The 20,064-nt window shown below is 37.6% G+C and overlaps 1 protein-coding gene across 2 annotated transcripts; it reads left to right on the top strand.

Moving 5' to 3' along the window:
- Positions 1-658: 658 nt before the first annotated feature.
- LOC126967784 (protein ABHD11-like) lies at positions 659-17,527 on the top strand. 2 transcript variants are annotated; one of them, XM_050812480.1, is made up of 4 exons: positions 659-829; positions 9,107-9,599; positions 12,510-12,877; positions 17,088-17,527. In XM_050812480.1, exons 2-4 carry the CDS (start codon positions 9,186-9,188, stop codon positions 17,224-17,226), a joined length of 921 nt encoding a protein of 306 aa, XP_050668437.1. In that variant the 5' UTR covers positions 659-829; positions 9,107-9,185; the 3' UTR covers positions 17,227-17,527. The 2 variants fall into 2 exon arrangements, with proteins under 2 accessions (XP_050668437.1, XP_050668436.1); XM_050812479.1 differs by having other exon boundaries at positions 9,104-9,599.
- Positions 17,528-20,064: the final 2,537 nt, after the last annotated feature.

Raw genomic sequence — 20,064 nt, 5'->3', positions numbered from 1 at the left:
TAAATCATTCTTCATTCATGAAGTTCTTTTCTTCATAAAACAATTAGTTACTGTGTCATAATTTAATGTCATAATAATATTGACACACATTTTACACAAATTATCTTGCCCCAAGTTAAGCATATATAGCCTCTGTTATGGGTTACAAGACAGTGATATATTTAATACAATATACTTAATTAAACATACATAAATTCTTATAAACATACATAAATACATTTAAACATCCATGACTCGGAAACAAACATCCATATTCATCATATAAATGCTTGCACCTACCGGGATTCGAACCCGGGACCTCTAGCTCTAGTAGGTGGGATCGCTGACCACTCGGCTATACAGGTCGTCATAATTTATACAACCAGTTTATGGTTGTATCAAATGGTATTTTTACTTTTACCAGTACGTTCACCCATCAAACTTGTCATACAAGAAATAGTTAGTTAATAATTTTTCCTTAATCTGTGCGAGACCTTGAGAAAAAGGTTGTCAATAGTCAAACGTACTGCTAGAGAAAAATCCCTACTAAAGCATATATAACCGGTCTAATAATTATATTAACACCATCACTAAAAATGTGTTACTAAACAGCATTAAGAATAATTTGTTAATGATCGTAAATGTATGCTCTGAAGTTAGTTGTTTACCAAACTCGGTGTTTTGCGCACATATCTTAAAACGATTCTAAGGAAAAAAAATGTTTTCAACATCTGAATCATAATATTAATAATTTTGTTAATGGTAAGGCTGAGTCCATCGGCTTTAAGGTTAAATATGATAAGTTCGCAGGCCTAAACGGATGTGGAGGAAAGTTACAAATAAAATATTCGTAAGTACTTACTTCTTCATGGTGTTATGTTAAGTTTTTATGCTTAATTAATATTTTGTCAGTTTATTGCATCACTTTACATATTATATTGTAATTGAAATGATTTGTAAAACGATGAAAATGTAAATCTTGATTTAAAAGAGTGGCAATGTGTTTCTTGCTACTTATTCTCATTAGCTCAACCCTTTACGAAGTAGCAGTAGATTCAATAAGATTTTTTTTTGACATTCATAAGTGTCACGTCCGTGACATACATGAATAAAGTGATTTTGATTTGATTTGATTTGATATTGATTCCACATAAGCATATTAGATTGTAATTAGTAATTATTATTATAATTCTGTAATCTCTTATATATAAGCATATGTATGTGTGGAGGTTTTAAGGTTTTTGTTATTATTAACATCTGTCAAAATACCGCCCCATTTGACCTGTTGAAGTTTTCAAAATTTAAATCTTTAACTCTGTAAATTGGTCTCTCAAAAAGCACTTTTACATGGTTTAAATAAAAATAATTACTTATTTTTAAATACATCGTGATTTATATTAATTACGATACTTATTTTAAGCTAGCTGAAGTTACATAATTATATTATATATATTATATTATCTTAAAAATAATATGTAATAATAGAATAGGAGGACAAACGAGGGTTCGGGTCACCTGGTGTTAAGTGATCACCGCCGCCCACATTCTCTTGCAACACCAGAGGAATCACAGAAGCGTTGCCGGCCTTTAAGGAAGGTGTACGCGCATTTTTTGAAGGTACCTAATATAAAAGTTCTTTTAGTTCGTTGTTACTTTGATCGATGTTCTAATAATAGTGTATTTTGTTAAATTAAGTTATTTATGACGTATAAAAAAACAACTTAGATGTCATTTAAACCAATATTCGGTGGAAGTTAGCATGGTACTGTTACATCTTGTATTTTTTTTAGTTTTATCATTCTTTTACTTAAAAAGTTACGTGAGGGGGGGGGGGGGGGCATTTTACCATTTTGGAACTATTTCGCGCGCAAACTATATAATTTAGAAAAAAAAATATATTAGAAACCTCGATATCATTTTTGAAGACCTATCCATAGATATCCCTACGTATGGGTTTGACGCAAAAAAAAAATCGAGTTTCAATTGTTTTTTTCTTCTATTATTGTATGTAAATCTTAAAGCGGTTCACAGAATACATCTACATACCCAGTTTCAACAGTATAGTTCTTATAGTTTCGGAAAAAAGTGGCTGTGACATACGGACGGACAGACAGACAGACATGACGAATTTTTTGCCATTTGGCTACGGAACCCTATTAAATAAAATGAAATAAGTCGTGTCATTCACACACGTCGTGTCGTTACACAGATACTGGTTTTATGTTATGTATTTCACGTGCGGTGATCATGTAGTTAAGCTACTATTACTATGTAAAAATACAAAACAAATCTACCTTCATTAATGCATTTATTATAAATACAAGGTTACTAAAAAGTAAAAAATTAATTTTGTATGCAACATATTGCAGTTGGTGCTTTTAAGTACATACCTACATATTATATTATACAAACGATTTAAGTTTTTTTTAGTGTTAATTCAATATTTGTTTTTAAACAATTGAGACTGGTCTCGTGCCACATTTTGGCGAGACAACACGTTCTGAGGATGCCTCGTGCAGAGGCGAAACATGTGTCGAATTGTTGAAAAACAAATATTGGCGGAATTAACACTAAAGAAAACTTAAATCATTTGTATAATTATGGATTTCCGCAAAGTAACACGCCTACTTCAATAAATTTTTCATATTATTTTAATTAATTTATAATTATTTATTATTTAATTTATAATTACAATATATTATTATTTCATGTTAATATAACATTAGGTTTATAATATGAATATTGTTTTTTTTTATAAAAATGGATGAGATGAGCAGGATGTTCAGCTGATGGTAATTGATAAGCTCTGCCCATTACAATGTAGTGCTCAGGATCCCTGAAAAGACCAAAAATTCTGAGAGGCACTACAATTGCGCTAGTCACTTTGAGACGTAAGATATTAAGTTAAGTCTCCTTTGCCCAGGCAAAGCAGACTTAATATCTACTTTACTTTAAATTACTGGTAATTTCATTAGCTACGGCGCCCTTTAGACCGAAACATAGTAATATTATTATTACACATTACTGCTTCACGGCAGAAATAGGCGACGTTGTGGTACCGATAATCTAGGCGGCATCCTGTGCAAGGGAGCCTCCCACTGGTATTGAATATTATAGTTATTTTTATGTTTAACTTATCATTTATTTTTTGCTAGTTTAGAATCTGAAATCATGCATAGCTAGTTTGCTATACATGATTTCAGTTGGTATATTAATTGAAAGATTTTTTAAGTAAATTTTCGGGCAAATGATAGTGTGACTTTTAAGTTGTAGCACAGTGTTTAGTTCTAGTTCAAGTTTACATACAGTAGAAGCATAACCCCCTTATTCATAATGGTCCGCTAACTTTAAACAGCCGCTAAGGAGTGTTTTTTCTCATTCTTAGGTCAATAGAAGAAGACAGAGAGAGAAAATTGGCAATGCTTTAAGTTAGCAGACTATTATAAATAACGGGGTCAATCAACACGACCCACCGTCTTCCGGTCAGTAACCTGAGTTGCTCTATCGGTTCGGCCACGAAACTAACGGCACGCTTGAGACGCCACTTCGCGCCAAAAGCAAGGCCACGAATGTAGCGTAAACGGCCTAAAAATTTAACAAAAACGAAATACTAAATTTTGTTTGGCGGATCGTATATTATCCTATTACGAAAATGTTTCGGATCCGATGATTTTGTGTGATGACGATACATATTGTCTTTCGTTTACCTTATTCCCAAATTCACTTGACATTTACTTTATCGTTGTTTGACATTATTATGATCGTATGGTTCCGAAACGAAATCCGTCCGCACTATTCGGATCCGAAGTACTTTGGTAATAGGATTTAATTCGATGTTCGTCGTTCATTCGTTTCGGACGAAACTTCGTCTTTCGATTTTTGTAACCCTCGAGGTGCCACGTCCGACGTCTGCTATCAAAGTCAAAACTACCGTTGAGTGCCAACCAGACGTCGTACGTCTGCTTGGCACACAACGGTAGCAGATATTTTTTCGTTAAATATACACAAGAGTAAGACAAGCTACACGATATACCACAAGAAAAGTAATTTAACAGACTATAAAAGTAAGAATATTTAATTTTAAAACTTTATCTGTGTAAAATACGACAAGCCGTCAAAATGCGGTCAGCCGTAAAAATTATCTGTAGCAGTCGATTTAAAAATTCTTTTTTGTATTATCTATGATGTTTTAGTAAATATTCTATGACTAATTAGTAACTTTGAAGCATGTTTTTGTTAAAAAAATTACTACATTCATTAGTAATAATCGAAATGTAATCTGTAGGTAAATCTAAAAAAATCATAAAAAATGCATGACAGCCTACATTAAACGAAATTTGTTTAAATTACGCAGTATCTATTGTGTATGTAATCTAACAAAGCGCTAGCTTGTTTAATAATAAAAGCATTGACGTTCGTTTTTATAAACAAGCCAAAACACTTCAAAAGCAATAAATTTTATTGTGTAACCCGAGCCCGTTGACTTGGCGTCGGTAACGCGCGGCGGCATAAGACAGGCCATCGGCTCACGTGTTTTGTGGCGGCTTAGCCACCGACGGGTAGACCTCCATTTCTTTGCAGAGTGAGCAAGCGTTGAAATTCCACGTAAAAATTTCGCTTTGAAAAATAACTGAATATTGTATTGAAAGTAGTTGTTTTTTCTCACCTGATATTATGAATTTGCGACACGGAGTACAGAAGTGGGCGAGTCACGCAGCCATCTTTTGACGTCAGCACAATCGGGCCAGACTCCTCCGGGTTAATTACCACACTCGCACAGAATACCGGCGTGAAGTAGCGGCCTAGTGCCGCTATGTTTCGCATAGGTTAGTGTCGAGGACCGGAGGCCATTCCCCCCCCCCCCCCCATCCCCAACAACGATTATGAAAGCGGTCCCTAAAGAGATAGTACCCCAGGAGGGTACCGGCTCTACCAGAGTCGGAGAATCCCTCCCCGAGCACTCTAGCTCGGGCTGCCCTTCGTATTCTGGGGAGGGCACAGTACCGCGCATGACCAAGGACAAACGAGGCAGTAACACCACGGCACCCCGCTCCACACTCAACGTGGACTTTTGCAATATCAGGGGAATTCACTCCAACTTAAACGCCGTCCACCACCACCTTGAGACGGCGAAGCCGGCCTTGTGTTTCCTTACGGAGACGCAGATATCTCGACCTAGCGATACGTCATATTTAACGTTCCCCGGGTACAAAATAGAGCACAATTTTTTGCCTCATGCCGGGGTATGTGTGTACGTTAGGGAGGATATCTGCTGTCGCCGTCTCGGCAATTTTGAGGGTACCTGGGACCTGTCCACTCTCTGGCTCCGCGTAGATTTAGAGAACCGCGTCCGCATCTATGCGTGTGTCTACAAGTCCCATAGTGGTAACGCAGAAACCGATCATCTCATGGGCTGCGTTCAAGCGGCAATTGGAGCAGGGTTTGTTTCCCTTCGGATGATTCTAGTGCCTGCGCCGTTGCAGTAGCCGATGTGATACTACAGGGCATGGATATTTTTATACCAAGCTCTGTAGTACCGATCGGTGGCAGATCACAGCACTGGTTCGATGCGTCAGTTAAAGCAGCATCTGACTGCAAAAAACAGGCGTATCGAACTTGGGTTGCGGCGCTGGGCACAAAGGATCCGAACTGCATAGTTCTAAAGAGGAAATACAACCGTGCTTCCAGATTTTTTAAGCGACAAATCGCCTGTGCAAAGTCAAAACACGTCGTCAAAATCGGCGAGCAGCTTTCCAGTTACCCGACCGGAACACGCAAGTTCTGGTCGTTGTCGAAAGCTGCTCTTGGTAACTTCAGCCAGCCGTCCATGCCGCCGTTGCACATGAGGAATGACACCCTGGCCCATACGGCAAAAGAGAAAGCCGATCTCCTGTGCGCTCTTTTCGCCTCCAACTCGACTCTTGACGACAACGGAAAAACACCGCCGACCATCCCGCGGTGTCTGAGCTCTATGCCTGAAGTACAGTTCAGACAGAAAACTGTTAGGCGAGCTCTGTTTTCGTTGGACGTCAGGAAGTCGAGCGGGCCGGATGGCATTTCTCCAATCGTGCTTAGAACGTGTGCCCTTGAGTTGACGCCGGTGCTAACGCGTTTATTCCGGCACTCTTATTCCAAAGGCGTAGTCCCTGACTCATGGAAGTCAGCCCTTGTCCATCCGATCCAAAAAAAAGGAGACAGTTCGGATCCGGCAAACTACAGGCCTATTGCTATTATCTCCCTGCTCTCCAAAATCATGGAGAGCATAATTAGCCGTCAGCTCTTGGTATACCTAGAGGGTCACCAGTTGATCAACGACCGACAATACGGGTTTCGCCATGGTCGGTCGGCAGGTGATCTTCTGGTATACCTAACACATAGATGGGCTGCGGCTATTGAAAGCAAGGGGGAAGGCCTGGCAGTTAGCCTGGATATAGCGAAGGCCTTTGATCGTGTATGGCATAAGGCGCTCCTCTCTAAACTTCCATGGCAGCACAGCTGGCAGCACAAGGCGAATTCGCTTGGAGCGTGGCATTTCGTGGCCCTCGATATGACTAGTATGACTAGAAATGCAGAACGCTAAAATGATTTACATTGCCCCATGTCTTTCTTGCTTTAATAATAATATATTTATTTACAAAAACATAGTATACAATGGTGTTAAAATATTATAATAATGAGCTCACATGTTTTGCCAGCACTATTCCTAGCATACAAATATTTAACCACAATGAATATCAGAATTTCATTTCCATAAATTCCTTAACACTATAAAAATTATAACCATTTAGCCAACTATATAGCTTATTCTTAAATAATCTAGAATTTAAATTTTTTATGCCACTCGGTAACTTATTATAAACACGAACACACTTACATACACAACTTTTATTTTTAACAATTCCAAACAACAGTCAAATTAAGTCAATTCAGTATTAATAAAGATCACTTTGATCTGCTGTAAGTGGAAAAATTTTAACAAAATAAATATTTCATTATTATATGAATAATAATGATTTACTAACGACCGAGGAGTGTCCGACCTCCTTTTGTTTGAATTTATAATAATTATAAACTTTATTTCAAATATCATGACTCATATTTGTTGGTTATACAGTAAACTGCAACAATCTAAGTGATCGGACAGCCTGGGACTAGATTATGATTATTTTATAGCGATAGAAATGACTGTACAATATTGTATATTAATATTGAAAAGAGCGCAAAAAAAAAGAATGCCGGGTGAGTTTCTTGCGCCGCTTGTTCTCTCTCAGAGCGCCATTTCTTTCCGAAGCGATAATAGTATCTAGAATATTAGAAAGCACATCAAAAGGAAATCCTAAGGAATCAATTTTGAGAAAATAAATGCCTTTTATGACTTTTAACCAAAGAGTTCCAGTTTTAAAATGTTTTAACAACTTTTTTAATTTAGTTACCTTGTATAGGTTTTTATATTAATTTCGAAATTAGTTGGTGCTGGGGCCGCTGCTTCCAATGACGAAGACAGCAAGCGTCGCAAATATGTCGGTCTCTAGTATATTAGAAATGACATCAAAAAGAATTCTAAAGGAATCAATTTTGAGAAAATGAATGCCTTTTAAAAATAGATTTAGATTTATTTAGATTAGGTTCGTGTCATTCCTGGCACAGTTGTTGTAAAAACATCATTCAGCTTATGGCGTGTTGTGTTTTTTTTTAATTAAAATAAGGAACGAGATGAGTAGGACGTTCCGCTGATGGTAACTGATACGCCCTGCCCATTACAATGCAGTGCCGCTCAGGATTCTTGAAAAACTCAAAAATTCTGAGCGGCCCCACAATTGCGCTCGTCACCTTAAGATATAACATGTTAAGTCTCATTTGCCCAGGAATTTCACTAGCTACGGCGCCCTGCAAACCGAAACACAGTAATGCTTAAACATTACTGCTTCGAGGCAGAAATAGGCGCCGTTGTGGTACAAAATTTTCTGAAGTAAATGTGAAATGAAGTGAATAAAAATATTAATATGAAGGACATTCACTGGTGGTCGGTTACGATATGTTTAGGAGACAACTAGGTCTGTATTTGGCACATAACTTTCAAACGTATTTCCCCATAAATGAAGCATGGAATGTGGATACATCACCGCGCCGCGAGCCTTTTTTGTGATTATGCTGATGGTAGTTGATACGCCCTGCCCATTACAATACAGTGCCGATCAGGATTCTTGAATAACCCGAAAATTCTGAGCGGCACTACAATTGCGCTCGCAATCTTGCAATTCACCTTGAGACATTAGATGTTAAGTCTCATTTGCCCAGTAATTTCACGTAAACACGCCCTTCAGACCGAAACGCCGTAATGTTTACACATTACTGCAGAAATAGGCGCAGTTGTGGTACCCATAATATAGCCGGCATCCTGTACAAAGGAGCCTCGCATTTGTAAAATTTATTCCCATTTCGTTTGTCAGCATCCCGCTTCCTACTTCCGCACCCCGCTATTAGCGCGTCATCCGTGCGTCGGCGCGGTGATCACGCGTTGCATAATTAATTAATTAACTATGGGATAAGTTCACCAACAAGTTAAGCTACTGTTAGATTCATTCTGTATAAATATTACTTACTTATAAAGCAAATGTAGTTTTACTAAACGTTATCTAAATTCGTGAGTGAGCGTGTGATTATCTGTAGACATTGCAACGCACAAGTTTAACTACATGCACGGACGAGTAAAAAAAGAACGACTCCGCGCCGTGATATTAGCAAGTGAAGCACCGTTATGCTAGTGTGTGTGCGGTTACGGGGGTTACTAGTTACACAATTTTTCTCCCTTAAATAATCATATATCGTTATCGTTTTTACACTTTTTAAAAACGCACGACGGCATTTTTAAAATATTTTATTGAGACGCAAACTGATCTGTCACAGAAGATGACAATTCTCATAATGGCCGCCTAACGGCCTGTAGTAGTGTAAGTGTGTGCGTGGGGCTATGTATTTACACGTTAATCGGCTTGTTTTGGTGCTACACTATTAAGTAAAGTGACATGGAGTCCTTATTTTTTTACTAGTCCGTGACTGCATGAAAAATTAGTCAATTTTATATCGTAATATATTATGCACAATACTTATACTTTTGTTTCAGAAGATCTGGACAAACACCAACTTGCTGAGATTGTAATTAAAACAAAAACAAAAACCCGCATCGCTGAAGTTAAAAATAAAAAATGTTATTGAATAGTTTTAAGCTACACAATTGCTGCAGATCATACAAACATTTACAATCTCCAAGATATATGAAATTTTATTCCAGTAATGTTGAGACCGTAGACCTTGCTTATAACATACACGATAGCCATAACGTGGATCCCTCAAAACCACCCTTAGTCACCTTTCATGCTCTGTTGGGATCAGGATCTCTCTGGGATGGAGTGGCTAAAGAGGTCGTGAAAGAAACAGGAAGGAGAGTCATTAATGTGGACGCTCGATGTCATGGTAATAGCCCACGTACAGAGTCGCTAACTTATATAGAAACTTCCAATGACGCGATGAAGCTATTAAGGAAATTAGAAATACCCAAAGCCTCTGTTATTGGACACAGCATGGGTGGTTTTACTGCTATGGGTGTATCACTGCTTTATGTAAGTTTTGTTTTTAGTTTTCTCTTAATAGTACCAAACCGAAGTTATTCTAAATTGCGAATTGGAGACTTCGGTACAGTTTTTTTGAGGTTGAGAATTTGTTTGTTTGTGAGAAAACTCTTTTAACTTCTAAACTGATTTAGATGTCAATCGTTGACCACAATATAATCTAGGTGTATACATTTTTCTTTTTCGGAATATTACTTTGTTTGTGTTAATAAATACATTCACAACATCAAAGATTTATAGTATAACGTTTTTGGTATTTACATGATGAATATTGATGTTTGTTTCCGAGTCATGGATGTTTATATGTATTAATATATGTTCAGAATGTATTTATGTATGTTTTAGTAAGTAAATTGTTTTAAATATATCGTTGTCTTGCAACCCATAACACAGGCTATATGCTTAATGTGGGGCAAGATAATAAATAAATAATTATTTACCCATAAAACTAAATAATTTGTTGTGAAAGCATCCCGAGACAATCTTCTGGAGGTTTATTGAATAATAAAAAAATGATAGAGGCTTTCATTTAATATGAAGTTATTAAAGTTTTTTGGAAACAACAATTTTAGCACAATGTGCTCAGTCATGTCTGTACGCGGACGAAGACGTGAGTATAAGCTCGTTATAAATACACAAATTAGATTTGAAAACAAAATTTATGAACGATGCGGGATTCCAACCCGTGACCTCCCGCGTTCCGTTCGAGCGCTCTTCCGCTGAGAGTTTGACGAGACTTACAATAATAATATATAATATTGACACACTCTTAAAAAAATTACTTTGCCCCAAACTAGGCCTGTACTATGTAACATACATGTATGTTTATATCTATTTATGTATGTATTAAGTTAGGGTTGCCATCCGTCCGGATTTCCCCGGATTTGTCCTACTTCAGAAGTCGTCCGGGGAGTGTCCGGGCGGGGTTTCAATTGTAATCCGGGCTTAAAAGTTGTAAAGTCAGCGCCGACGTTCTACCGGGATTTCCGCAAACAACTGACTTAACAATGCAGTGGATTAAAGAAAGAAATACTTTATTGAAGACTCAGTCTCGTCAGTGATTTAAAATTTTCCAATTTCATAGATTATAACTGTATGTATTGTTATCAATTTCTTTTAAGGTCTAAGCATAAGATGTCGACATTTGCTTACCTTGCCGTAAAATATCTATTTTACCAGGTATCAGAAATACTGACAAATACCGAAAACCTGAAAAGTAAAACAGGCTATCTCCTACACAGTGTCTTCTGCACATCAATGATATGTTGGACATCTCCAACATAGTACTTTGCTATGCAGATGATAGCACTGGTCATGCCGTATACACAAACCATGCAGGTCTGTCTCGGGAAATCGTCGACCAGCACCGGGAGAAACTTGTGTCTTCTATCGAGTCCTCTATTGAGAAGGTCGTGGAAAGGGCTAAATTGAACCTTGTCCAATTTAACCCCCAGAAGAAGTTATCGCGTTTACCACTAAAAAAATACCCATTTGTCGTATCAACGCTTTTCGACAACACTTCCCTTAAAGCCTCGCCTACTATGGGAAACTGGGTCTCGAAATCTCGAGCGATTACCTATTCCGCGGTCATCTGGAGGGCAAAGCCAAATTAGAAGCTGGGTGTCATTAATAGAGCACGGCAATACTTCAAGCCGGCCAACATTCTAGCGCACTACAAAGCGAAGGTTCGGCCATATAGGCCGGACAGCAATACTCTATGTATTGCTGTCATCTCTGGAGTCCGAGTCATGATTCGGAAACAAACATTCATATTCATCATAATATAAATGATTGCACCTACCGGGATTCGAACCCGGGACCCCTAGCCCAGTAGGCAGGGTCACTAATTATGCTGGCATAGGGGTTACGTTATGTCATTCGAATGGTTGGCTCAGAGTAAGAGCGCTCGCACGGAACGCGAGAGGAGAGAAAAAAAAACAAATTGTTTGGTTATACATATATTTTTAATTTAAATTGCTGGATCAACTCTTAAAGGTTATCTTCGTGTGTAACATTTTAAATACACTTATTATAAAATTTTAACAGAATTTTATTTTTAAACCACAAATAATGGAAATAGTTATTGAAGGAAGGTCATAAATTTCATAGCTCATACTTACATAGAAATTATTGATTTTTTTTTTATTTATTTATTGAAAAGACCAACAGCATAAATATTACAAATAAGTCTTAAAAATTAGTGTACATATAACAGCCTATTTCAGGTCTCTCTATATAAACAAAAAAACATATAATGAATTTTCAACTTAATTATATATATAAATATTTTTTAATTATTTATATATATAATAGATAGATATATATGTATATATTATGTTATGAACGATGTACGGCTTTACAAATAAACTTGGTATAAAGTTATAACTAAGCATAAACAAAGAATATGCAAAATGTTTACATTATCGTTGACAACACTGTCAATACAATGATAATTCTGAAGTTTTCCGAATGACAAGCAGCCTTGCAAATAAACGCGGGAAACGTTATACGTCCGAATAAACCAATCGTCAGCAAAATGTCTATTTGTAAACATTTTGCATTTTCTTGGTTTATGATTAGTTATAACTTTATGCCAATTTTATTTGTAAGGCCGATAGTGTTTATAGTCTGTATGGATGTATATGTGTGCGTGTGTTTACCTATTTGTTCGTTTTTTATTGCTCCAGTAACAATTGTCGTAACTACTGAATTCATTAATATTATAATATATTATATTATAATGTTTTTTAATTACTAGTTATTTATTATATTAATTACTAGTTATTGTTATTAACGATTTTGTTTTAATTATCTTAATTTTCTTTTATAATAAGCTTTTTAGTGTTTAGTAACTATTTTTCTGTATTATATATGTGTCAGTTTATATAATTTTTATTTTAGCCGGAGCTCGTTTCCAGTTTAATAGTGGTTGATGTTTCCCCTGTTAAGACTCGCCTAGCCTTATCATTTCCGATGGCTCTCTTGAAGTGTATGGCTTTTCTTCCTTTGAAGTCAAGTATGACAATGGCAGAAGCAAGAAAACTAGCAGACGATAGCTTAAAAACCATCACACAGGATGAAAAATTGCGTATCTACGTAATTTCAAATTTGTACAGGACAGACACAGGAGAATTTGCTTGGAAATCCTATACTCCGACGTTAATGAATAAATTAGAATCTCAAATAGCACATTTTCCGCTTTATTTCAAAGGACGTCAATATTTTGGGCCCACTTTGTTTATCTGCGGGGCCTCATCAGAGCATGTTGCGTAAGTACCTAAAAGCTAATTATCAATAAAGTACAGAGAAGCTATCCAGAACAATGCCATTCATCATTTTGTTATAAGTTTCGCTGCAGCGAGCTTTGTCGCCGTAACCTCGCCATACCTGCGGGCCTGCCATGAACTCTTATTGCGTTTCAATTGACTACCTAAAATGAACTTCTTTGCTGTTTCGTACCACGACGTGATTAGAGCTATCTAATTTAGGTTGACGTCAAATCAACTGATTAAATCGCAATGATATCAATTGAATGTCAAAAATGATGTCAATTGAATCGCAAACTGATTTAGTTCGTTCATTCATTCGTACCATGAGGTAATATTTCAACCTAAACTGGATAGCTTATGTGTCAAAGTGAGCGATTCGAAAAAAGTTGCTACTTCCTTAGAGGAAAGTGAATCGTGTTGTTAATAACTTTCAAAAAATAGTGAAAACATATAGAAAAGGAAAATTTTATTGATGAAAGATGAGATGAGAATACTTTATTGGACTTTTTTGAAAAACAAAATAAGTACTGAAAATAAATACTGAAAATGAAAATACTAAAGACGAGGCAGTAAGGGCCCGGGCTATAGCCTGTTCGCAAGAACGAATTAAAAAAAAAGTACTATGTGCTTCTGTCAGATCAAACATCAGTGGAGGTGCGTTCATAACTCGTTTTACGAAAACACATAAGCAAACATTTAATTTGTAATTCAAAGAACTGTATTTATTTAAATTACTATTATTTAATAAGTACAAACTTATGCAACGACTGTTGAGCGTCATCTCTTTCTCGCACCGCGGACCACACTCAAATTTATTTCGTTCATTCTTCATAAGCGATCCAAATACCATACAGTAAAAGGCACTAGGTCACGGAAATGACACTTATGAATGTCAAAACTAAATATGTTTTTTCTCATTGAATCTACTGCTACTTCGTAAAGGGTTGAGCTAATAAGACCACCAGTGGGAGGCTCCTTTGCACAGGATGCCGGCTAGATTATGGGTACCACAACGGTGCCTATTTATACTGTGAAGCAGTAATGTGTGAGCATTATTGTGTTTCGATTTGAAGGGCGTCGAAGCTAGTGAAATTACTGGGCAAATGAGATTTAACATCCTGTGTCCCAAGGTGACGAGCGCAATTATAGTGCCGCTCAGAATTTTTGGGGTTCTCAAGAATCCTCAGCGAATGGGACGGGCGTATTTAATACCATCAACTGAACTTCCTGCTCGTCTCGTCCCTTACTGTCATAAAAAAAAATAAAAAAAGAAGAAATACCAAGAAACTCACTGCCACTCTTTTAAATCAAGATTTACATTTTCATTGTTTTACAAATTATTTCAATTACAATATAATATGTAACAAAACAACAAAAATACTCAAACGTAAAATAGTCAATGCCTTACACTAGTAAGTCAATAAAGTAAAATATGTAAATTAATACAAAAGTTATTGAGTACAGTATCATCCACACATACCTTACCTCAAATAAAAAAGGTATTCTGTGAGCATTTTATAAGCGACTAGCTGATACCCCGCGACGTCGTTCGCGTACATATTTTTACATCTTGGGTTACATTATTGGACTTTTAGTAGGGATCCCTAATTTTGTTTGAAAATGTTATGTACCCTACCTATAATCCTCGGGGATAATGTAGCTACCCAACAGTGAAAGAATTATTCGGAAAAAAAGAGAAAAATAATTATTCAAATCGGTTCAGTAGGTCTAACGACTAACCTAACGACTCATTGAAAGCAAAATTCAAACAAATTAACATCTTAATTGTTCCTTCTTCTTGATAATGTAATGTATGTTCATAGGCATATAAGCGAATTTGCCAGAAACTTCTGCATATCAATGATATGTTGGACACCTCCAACATTCATTGCTATGCAGACGACAGCACTGGTGATGCCATATACACGGGCCATGCAGGTCTCTCTCGGGAAATCGTCGACCAGTGTCGGGAGAAACTTGTGTCTTCTATCGAGTCCTCTCTTGAGAAGGTCGCGGAATGGGGAAAATTGATGTTGTCCAATTTAACCCCTAGAAGACTCAAGTTTGCGCGTTTACCACTAAAAAAACCCCATTTGTCGTATCACCGCTCTTCGACAACACTTCCCTCAAAGCCTCGCCTAGGATCGGAATACTGGGTCTCGAAATCTCGAGCGATTGCCAATTTCATGGTCATCTGGAAGGCAAAGCTGAATTGGCTTCAAAGAAACTGGGCATCATTAATAGAGCACGGCAATACTTCAAGCCGGCCCACATACTAGCGCTCTACAAAGCGCAGGTCCGGCCACACATGGAGTATTACTGTCATCTCTGGTCTGGTGCACCCCAGTATCAGCTCGATCCATTTGACCGCGTGCAACGCAGAGCAGCTCGAATTGTCGGGGACCCGGGGCGTTGCGTAGAGACGTCGCTTCATTGTGTGTCTTCTACCGCATTTATCACGGGGAGTGTTCCGAAGAGCTGTTTAATCTGATTCCTGCCGCCGAATTCGACCTTCGCACGACACGACACAAGTTAGGATATCATCCTCACCATCTGGATGTGTGGCGGTCCTCCACAGTGCGGTTTTCAAGGAGCTTTCTTCCACGTACTACAAAGCTGTGGAATGAGCTTCCTTGTGCGGTGTTTCAGGGACGATACGACATGGGTACCTTCAAAAAAAGCGCGTACACCTTCCTTAAAGGCCGGCAACGCTCCTGTGATTCCTCTGGTGTTGCAAGAGATTGTGGGCGGCGGTGATCACTTAACAACAGGAGACCCGTACGCTCGTTTGTCCTCCTATTCCATAAAAAAAAAAAACTGTCATATCCATAATGTTAACACCAGGAACAGAAATAAACTTATGATGTAAGCTTATACTCGGCTAAGTCGAGTTAGTGAGTCTTTTGTGGGATGTATATGCTTTTACAACAAGATCCCAAGAAATGTTCAAAACAAAAGTATTAATTAATACGTTATTCAAACAATTGTTAAAAAACGTTTGTGTGATGAAGGTTACTATAACATAAATGACCTTCTTAATGATACTTTTAATTTTATTCGTTGAATTGTACAATACTACTTTGTAAACATATTTATTCGATGAAAAAAAAAAAGCCCGCTGAGTTTGTAGCGCCCATTCTTCTCAGGTCTGAGGCATTCATTTTGGAATGGGTGGTAGTTTTTGACTTTCAATAAGTGATGTCACATCCTATTTTGAATAAAAATATTTGAATTTGAATTTGAAACCACAAGTAGCGCCCGTTCACGAGCATGATGTATGAGCCAGCCATCGCCTCCCTCAACCATATTTTAGGGAAGGGGGTCCCATGTCACCGCTACAAGCAACATGACACGAGCATGACGAAGACTGTTACGAGTTGACGCCCAAACATCAAAAAAAAAATTGATAAGAAATGTGTATTAATCGTGGTACTAGAAAACAGGAAGCGTTAGTATTAATATAATGGCCGTTCGTTTACTCCTGGAGAGTTCGTCCTTCGGCGCTCTTAATTAGGACCTGGACCTTATAGTAGATACCCAGTCTGCCCCTGGGCGGGGGCATACTTTGCTGACTCGGGGCAAACAGAGCATGAAGCTCAAACCACCTTGAAGGACAGCACTTATCTGTTCTTTGACCGCGCGTAGACTGGGACGACCATCTGCGAATCTACGTATGCCTGTACAGGTCCATGGCGCTAACTTAGAGAATGACAGCATCTGCTCAGCAGCAGATCACCACCGCAGAGGTCGTAATTCTTGGCGATTTCAACGCCCATCACGATGAATGGCTTGGCTCACGTATCAAGTTACACGTACCGTAACCTCTGTTAACGATTTCGATTAGCATAATATGGTCTCACACAACTAGTTATTGCGCCGACGTGAATCCCAAAAGATCTTGTGCCTATGTTGGTCTTTCTGTTGACCTCACATTTGGGCGGCTACCTACTTCTTTGACCCTACTTTGGAGTCGTTTGACAACAGCCAGACATAGAACATGGCCCAGTATTTTAGATTGCACAGTAATTTAGTGGAGTTGGATAAGATGCGGTATTTTTTGCACCCAACCCGTGGAGGAAGACCTGTTTTTCGATGGATGACCGATAGATAGTTTTATTTGAATGTAATCATAGTATTGTAAATATAGTTATAAGATTTGTTTTGTTTAAATAAATACTTTGAATTTAAAAATTTCTAAATATATTTTCAGGAAGGAAGACTTGCCGGGCATTAGAGAATACTTTCCGCAAGCTGAGGTTATCTTTATAGAAGGTGCAAAACATTGGGTGCAGACTGACAAGCCAAAGGAATTTCGAGAAACCTTGTGCAAATTCTTGAATGAAAAATGAATGAAATTTTTTAAATTAACTCATATTCAAGTAACCGTCCTTAGCATTAGTAAAGAATGGTTTGTTGTTCCATCGGAATTTAATCTTATCGCCCGTATAGTGGACAATATTCAAACAATGTCTCCAGCGATGATCTTGTCTGCAGCCTAGACACCTAATCTAGGTACTCGACGACCAAACTTATATTTAGTTTGATTTGGTTAAAACTCAAAAAACAGTTTACGAAAAAAACGATTCTACATACTGACATTTTGAAAAATGATGTAAAAATAATGGCGTGATTAAAGCTAATTAAACTGTATACACTCACTTGCATATAATTGATTACGTCCCAGTTAGGATACCTTGGAGTCAAATGATGCATGTGGTAATAATGCCACTGTTCCTTTTAAAATATATAATATCAATAACAAAGTGTTTAATTTAATTCTATTGAAATTTTTTTGAAATACTTAGAGCTAACAAGTATTTAAAAAAAGACGTGTGTGTGTGCAAGTCACACACGGTAGAAGTGAAACTCATTATTTTCAATACTTTTCAATGAGTATTTTTAATCAGAGGTAGGGTACGAGAGATTGAGATGGATATGGGGTATCAGGAGTATTAGGATAAATGTAAGGTTTACTATTTTTCACCAAGCTTAAAACTTAACTAATATTTTAATGTAAACGATTATATTACATATATTACAAATTCTACAGCTTTACAAACCCCATGTACGTTGCTTGAAGCATATATTATTCCACCTTCATCTCGTGAGCTTACTAATTTGTGGTACTTGTGCTATCCACGCTTACTATTCAAAGTTAACAAGTCGATGCAACCCATGCATTTTAAATGGTGACATAGAGATCTCACGACAAAACCAGCTAAATATCCAACTATTTGCTATATATATTCACAAGTTAGGTTATGATGTAGTAAACGAGACATTATGCCTCCATTTTCTTCTAAGTTATCCATAATATAACCGTCACTTTCATTCTCATTTGCATAATCATTCAATGAAGATTGAGCAGTTGTATTAATATTATGCACTGAAGAAGAACTCATCAAAATACTCACGTTTTCTAGTGTTTCGTGTTCGTTAGCGCATGGTTTCCTGATTTCAACGATTTAAGTCCCAACATCAATTTTCGAAAGATTTAGTTGTTTGGCATTGGGGTCATCATTATAACCAGCACGCATTCGTATAGCCCCAAAAATAATTTTGCGCGGTGGCCTCTTGGATTTCACAAATGATGCCAAATTCAATTACTGCACCCTCGAGAACCTCGGATAGGATATCCATATTATATATATATACAGCTAGAGGTCCCGGGTTCGAATCCTGGTAGGTGCAAGCATTTATATGATGAATATGGATGTTTGTTTCCGAGTCATGGATGTTTATATGTATTTATGTATGTTTATATGTATTTATGTATGCTTAAGTAAGTATATTGTATTAAATATATCGTTGTCTTGCAACCCATAACACAGGCTATATATGCCTAATTTGGGGCAAGATAATTTGTGTAAAAAGTGTGTCAATATTATTATTATTCTCTTTATTACAATTTTATCTTATTTTCTACATTTATATATATAACATATTTATAAAAAACAATATTACAAATATAAATATAAAAAATAGAGTCCCGCCGGCGTAAGTTCACGAAAATTCCGCCGGTGGTTAGGCGACAGACTGAGGAACTTCCGCACGATGCGTGCCGTTCCCAAAACAGCTGCTTTCTGTAACTGACCCTTTATCCAGTTATTAAGTGAGAGCCTCTTGAGATGATGGTCGAGGCTCTTTGCTATAAGACCGTTAATGGAAACGACTATTGGGACAATTATTGTTGAATCAACATCCCACATGTCAGTAACCTCGTGTGCTAAGTCTAGGTACTTCGACAGTTTGTCTATTTCAGCTTTCTTACGGTGATATCAACAATAAATGCCCGACGCTCCAACCGATCTACCAACACAATATCAGGCTTATTAGCAATGATAGTTCTGTCCGTGATGATAGATCGGTCCCAGTAGAGCTTGGCACGGCTGTTATCCAGAACTGGCTCCGGAGTATACTTATAATATGGGAATTCAAAATGCACAAGATTGTATCGAAGAGCAAGTTGCTGATGGATAATCCTGGCTACTTGGTTGTGTCTGTGCAAATACTCTCCATTGGCAAGACGAGAACAACCGGAAATAATATATCTGATAGACTCACCAGGATGATGGCACGCCCGACATATGTCTACTGTGCCATCCTTCATGATGTATTTCCGGTAGTTATTCGTCTTGATAACTTCATCAGCAATTTCACAGGCAAAACCTTCAGTTTCCCCAAAGAGGTCACCAAATCGTAGCCAGGTCACAGACGAAATCGTGTCTACATCAGGTCCGTAGAGAGCCCGGTAAAACCGTAAATGAAGCTCTTTTTCCCTCCATACATTCATGCGATCTTGAGCACTGAGTATCACCGGTTTTCGCCAATTCTCTTTAGATAAAGAGAGCGGAGTAAGTCCATTGTCTACTGCCACAATTTCTCGATGCACTGCCCATTTTTTACGGACTAAATATTCTCTGAGATTATACAGCTCACGATTATGCAGGTTTTTTGCACTTAGAAACCCGCGGCCTGCACATTTCCGTGGGATGTATAATCTCATCAAAGATGAGCGTGGATGGTGCATCCGGTATGTCGTCAGTAGTTTACGGACCTTTCTATCTAGGGCGTCTAGCTCGGTCTGAGTCCATTATAGAATGCCGAAAGTGTATATTAATAGGGGCATTACCCAGCTGTTGAAAGCACGTACCTTGTTTCCACCAGACAGGAGACTTTTTAAAACT

This window comes from Leptidea sinapis, chromosome 13 (genome assembly GCF_905404315.1).
Source record: "Leptidea sinapis chromosome 13, ilLepSina1.1, whole genome shotgun sequence".
In the NCBI taxonomy this organism is placed as follows: domain Eukaryota; kingdom Metazoa; phylum Arthropoda; class Insecta; order Lepidoptera; family Pieridae; genus Leptidea; species Leptidea sinapis.
Note: the sequence above shows the minus strand (reverse complement) of the source record. Positions and strands in the feature narration are given on the sequence as shown.

Excerpts from the sequence above, each read along its gene's own strand:
- LOC126967784 (XM_050812480.1), top strand. The coding sequence starts at position 9,186 with ATGTTATTGAATAGTTTTAAGCTACACAATTGCTGCAGATCATACAAA. Across the intron at positions 9,600-12,509 it reads TGGGTGTATCACTGCTTTAT|CCGGAGCTCGTTTCCAGTTT; the intron begins GTAAGTTTTGTT and ends TTTTTATTTTAG. Across the intron at positions 12,878-17,087 it reads GCCTCATCAGAGCATGTTGC|GAAGGAAGACTTGCCGGGCA; the intron begins GTAAGTACCTAA and ends ATATATTTTCAG.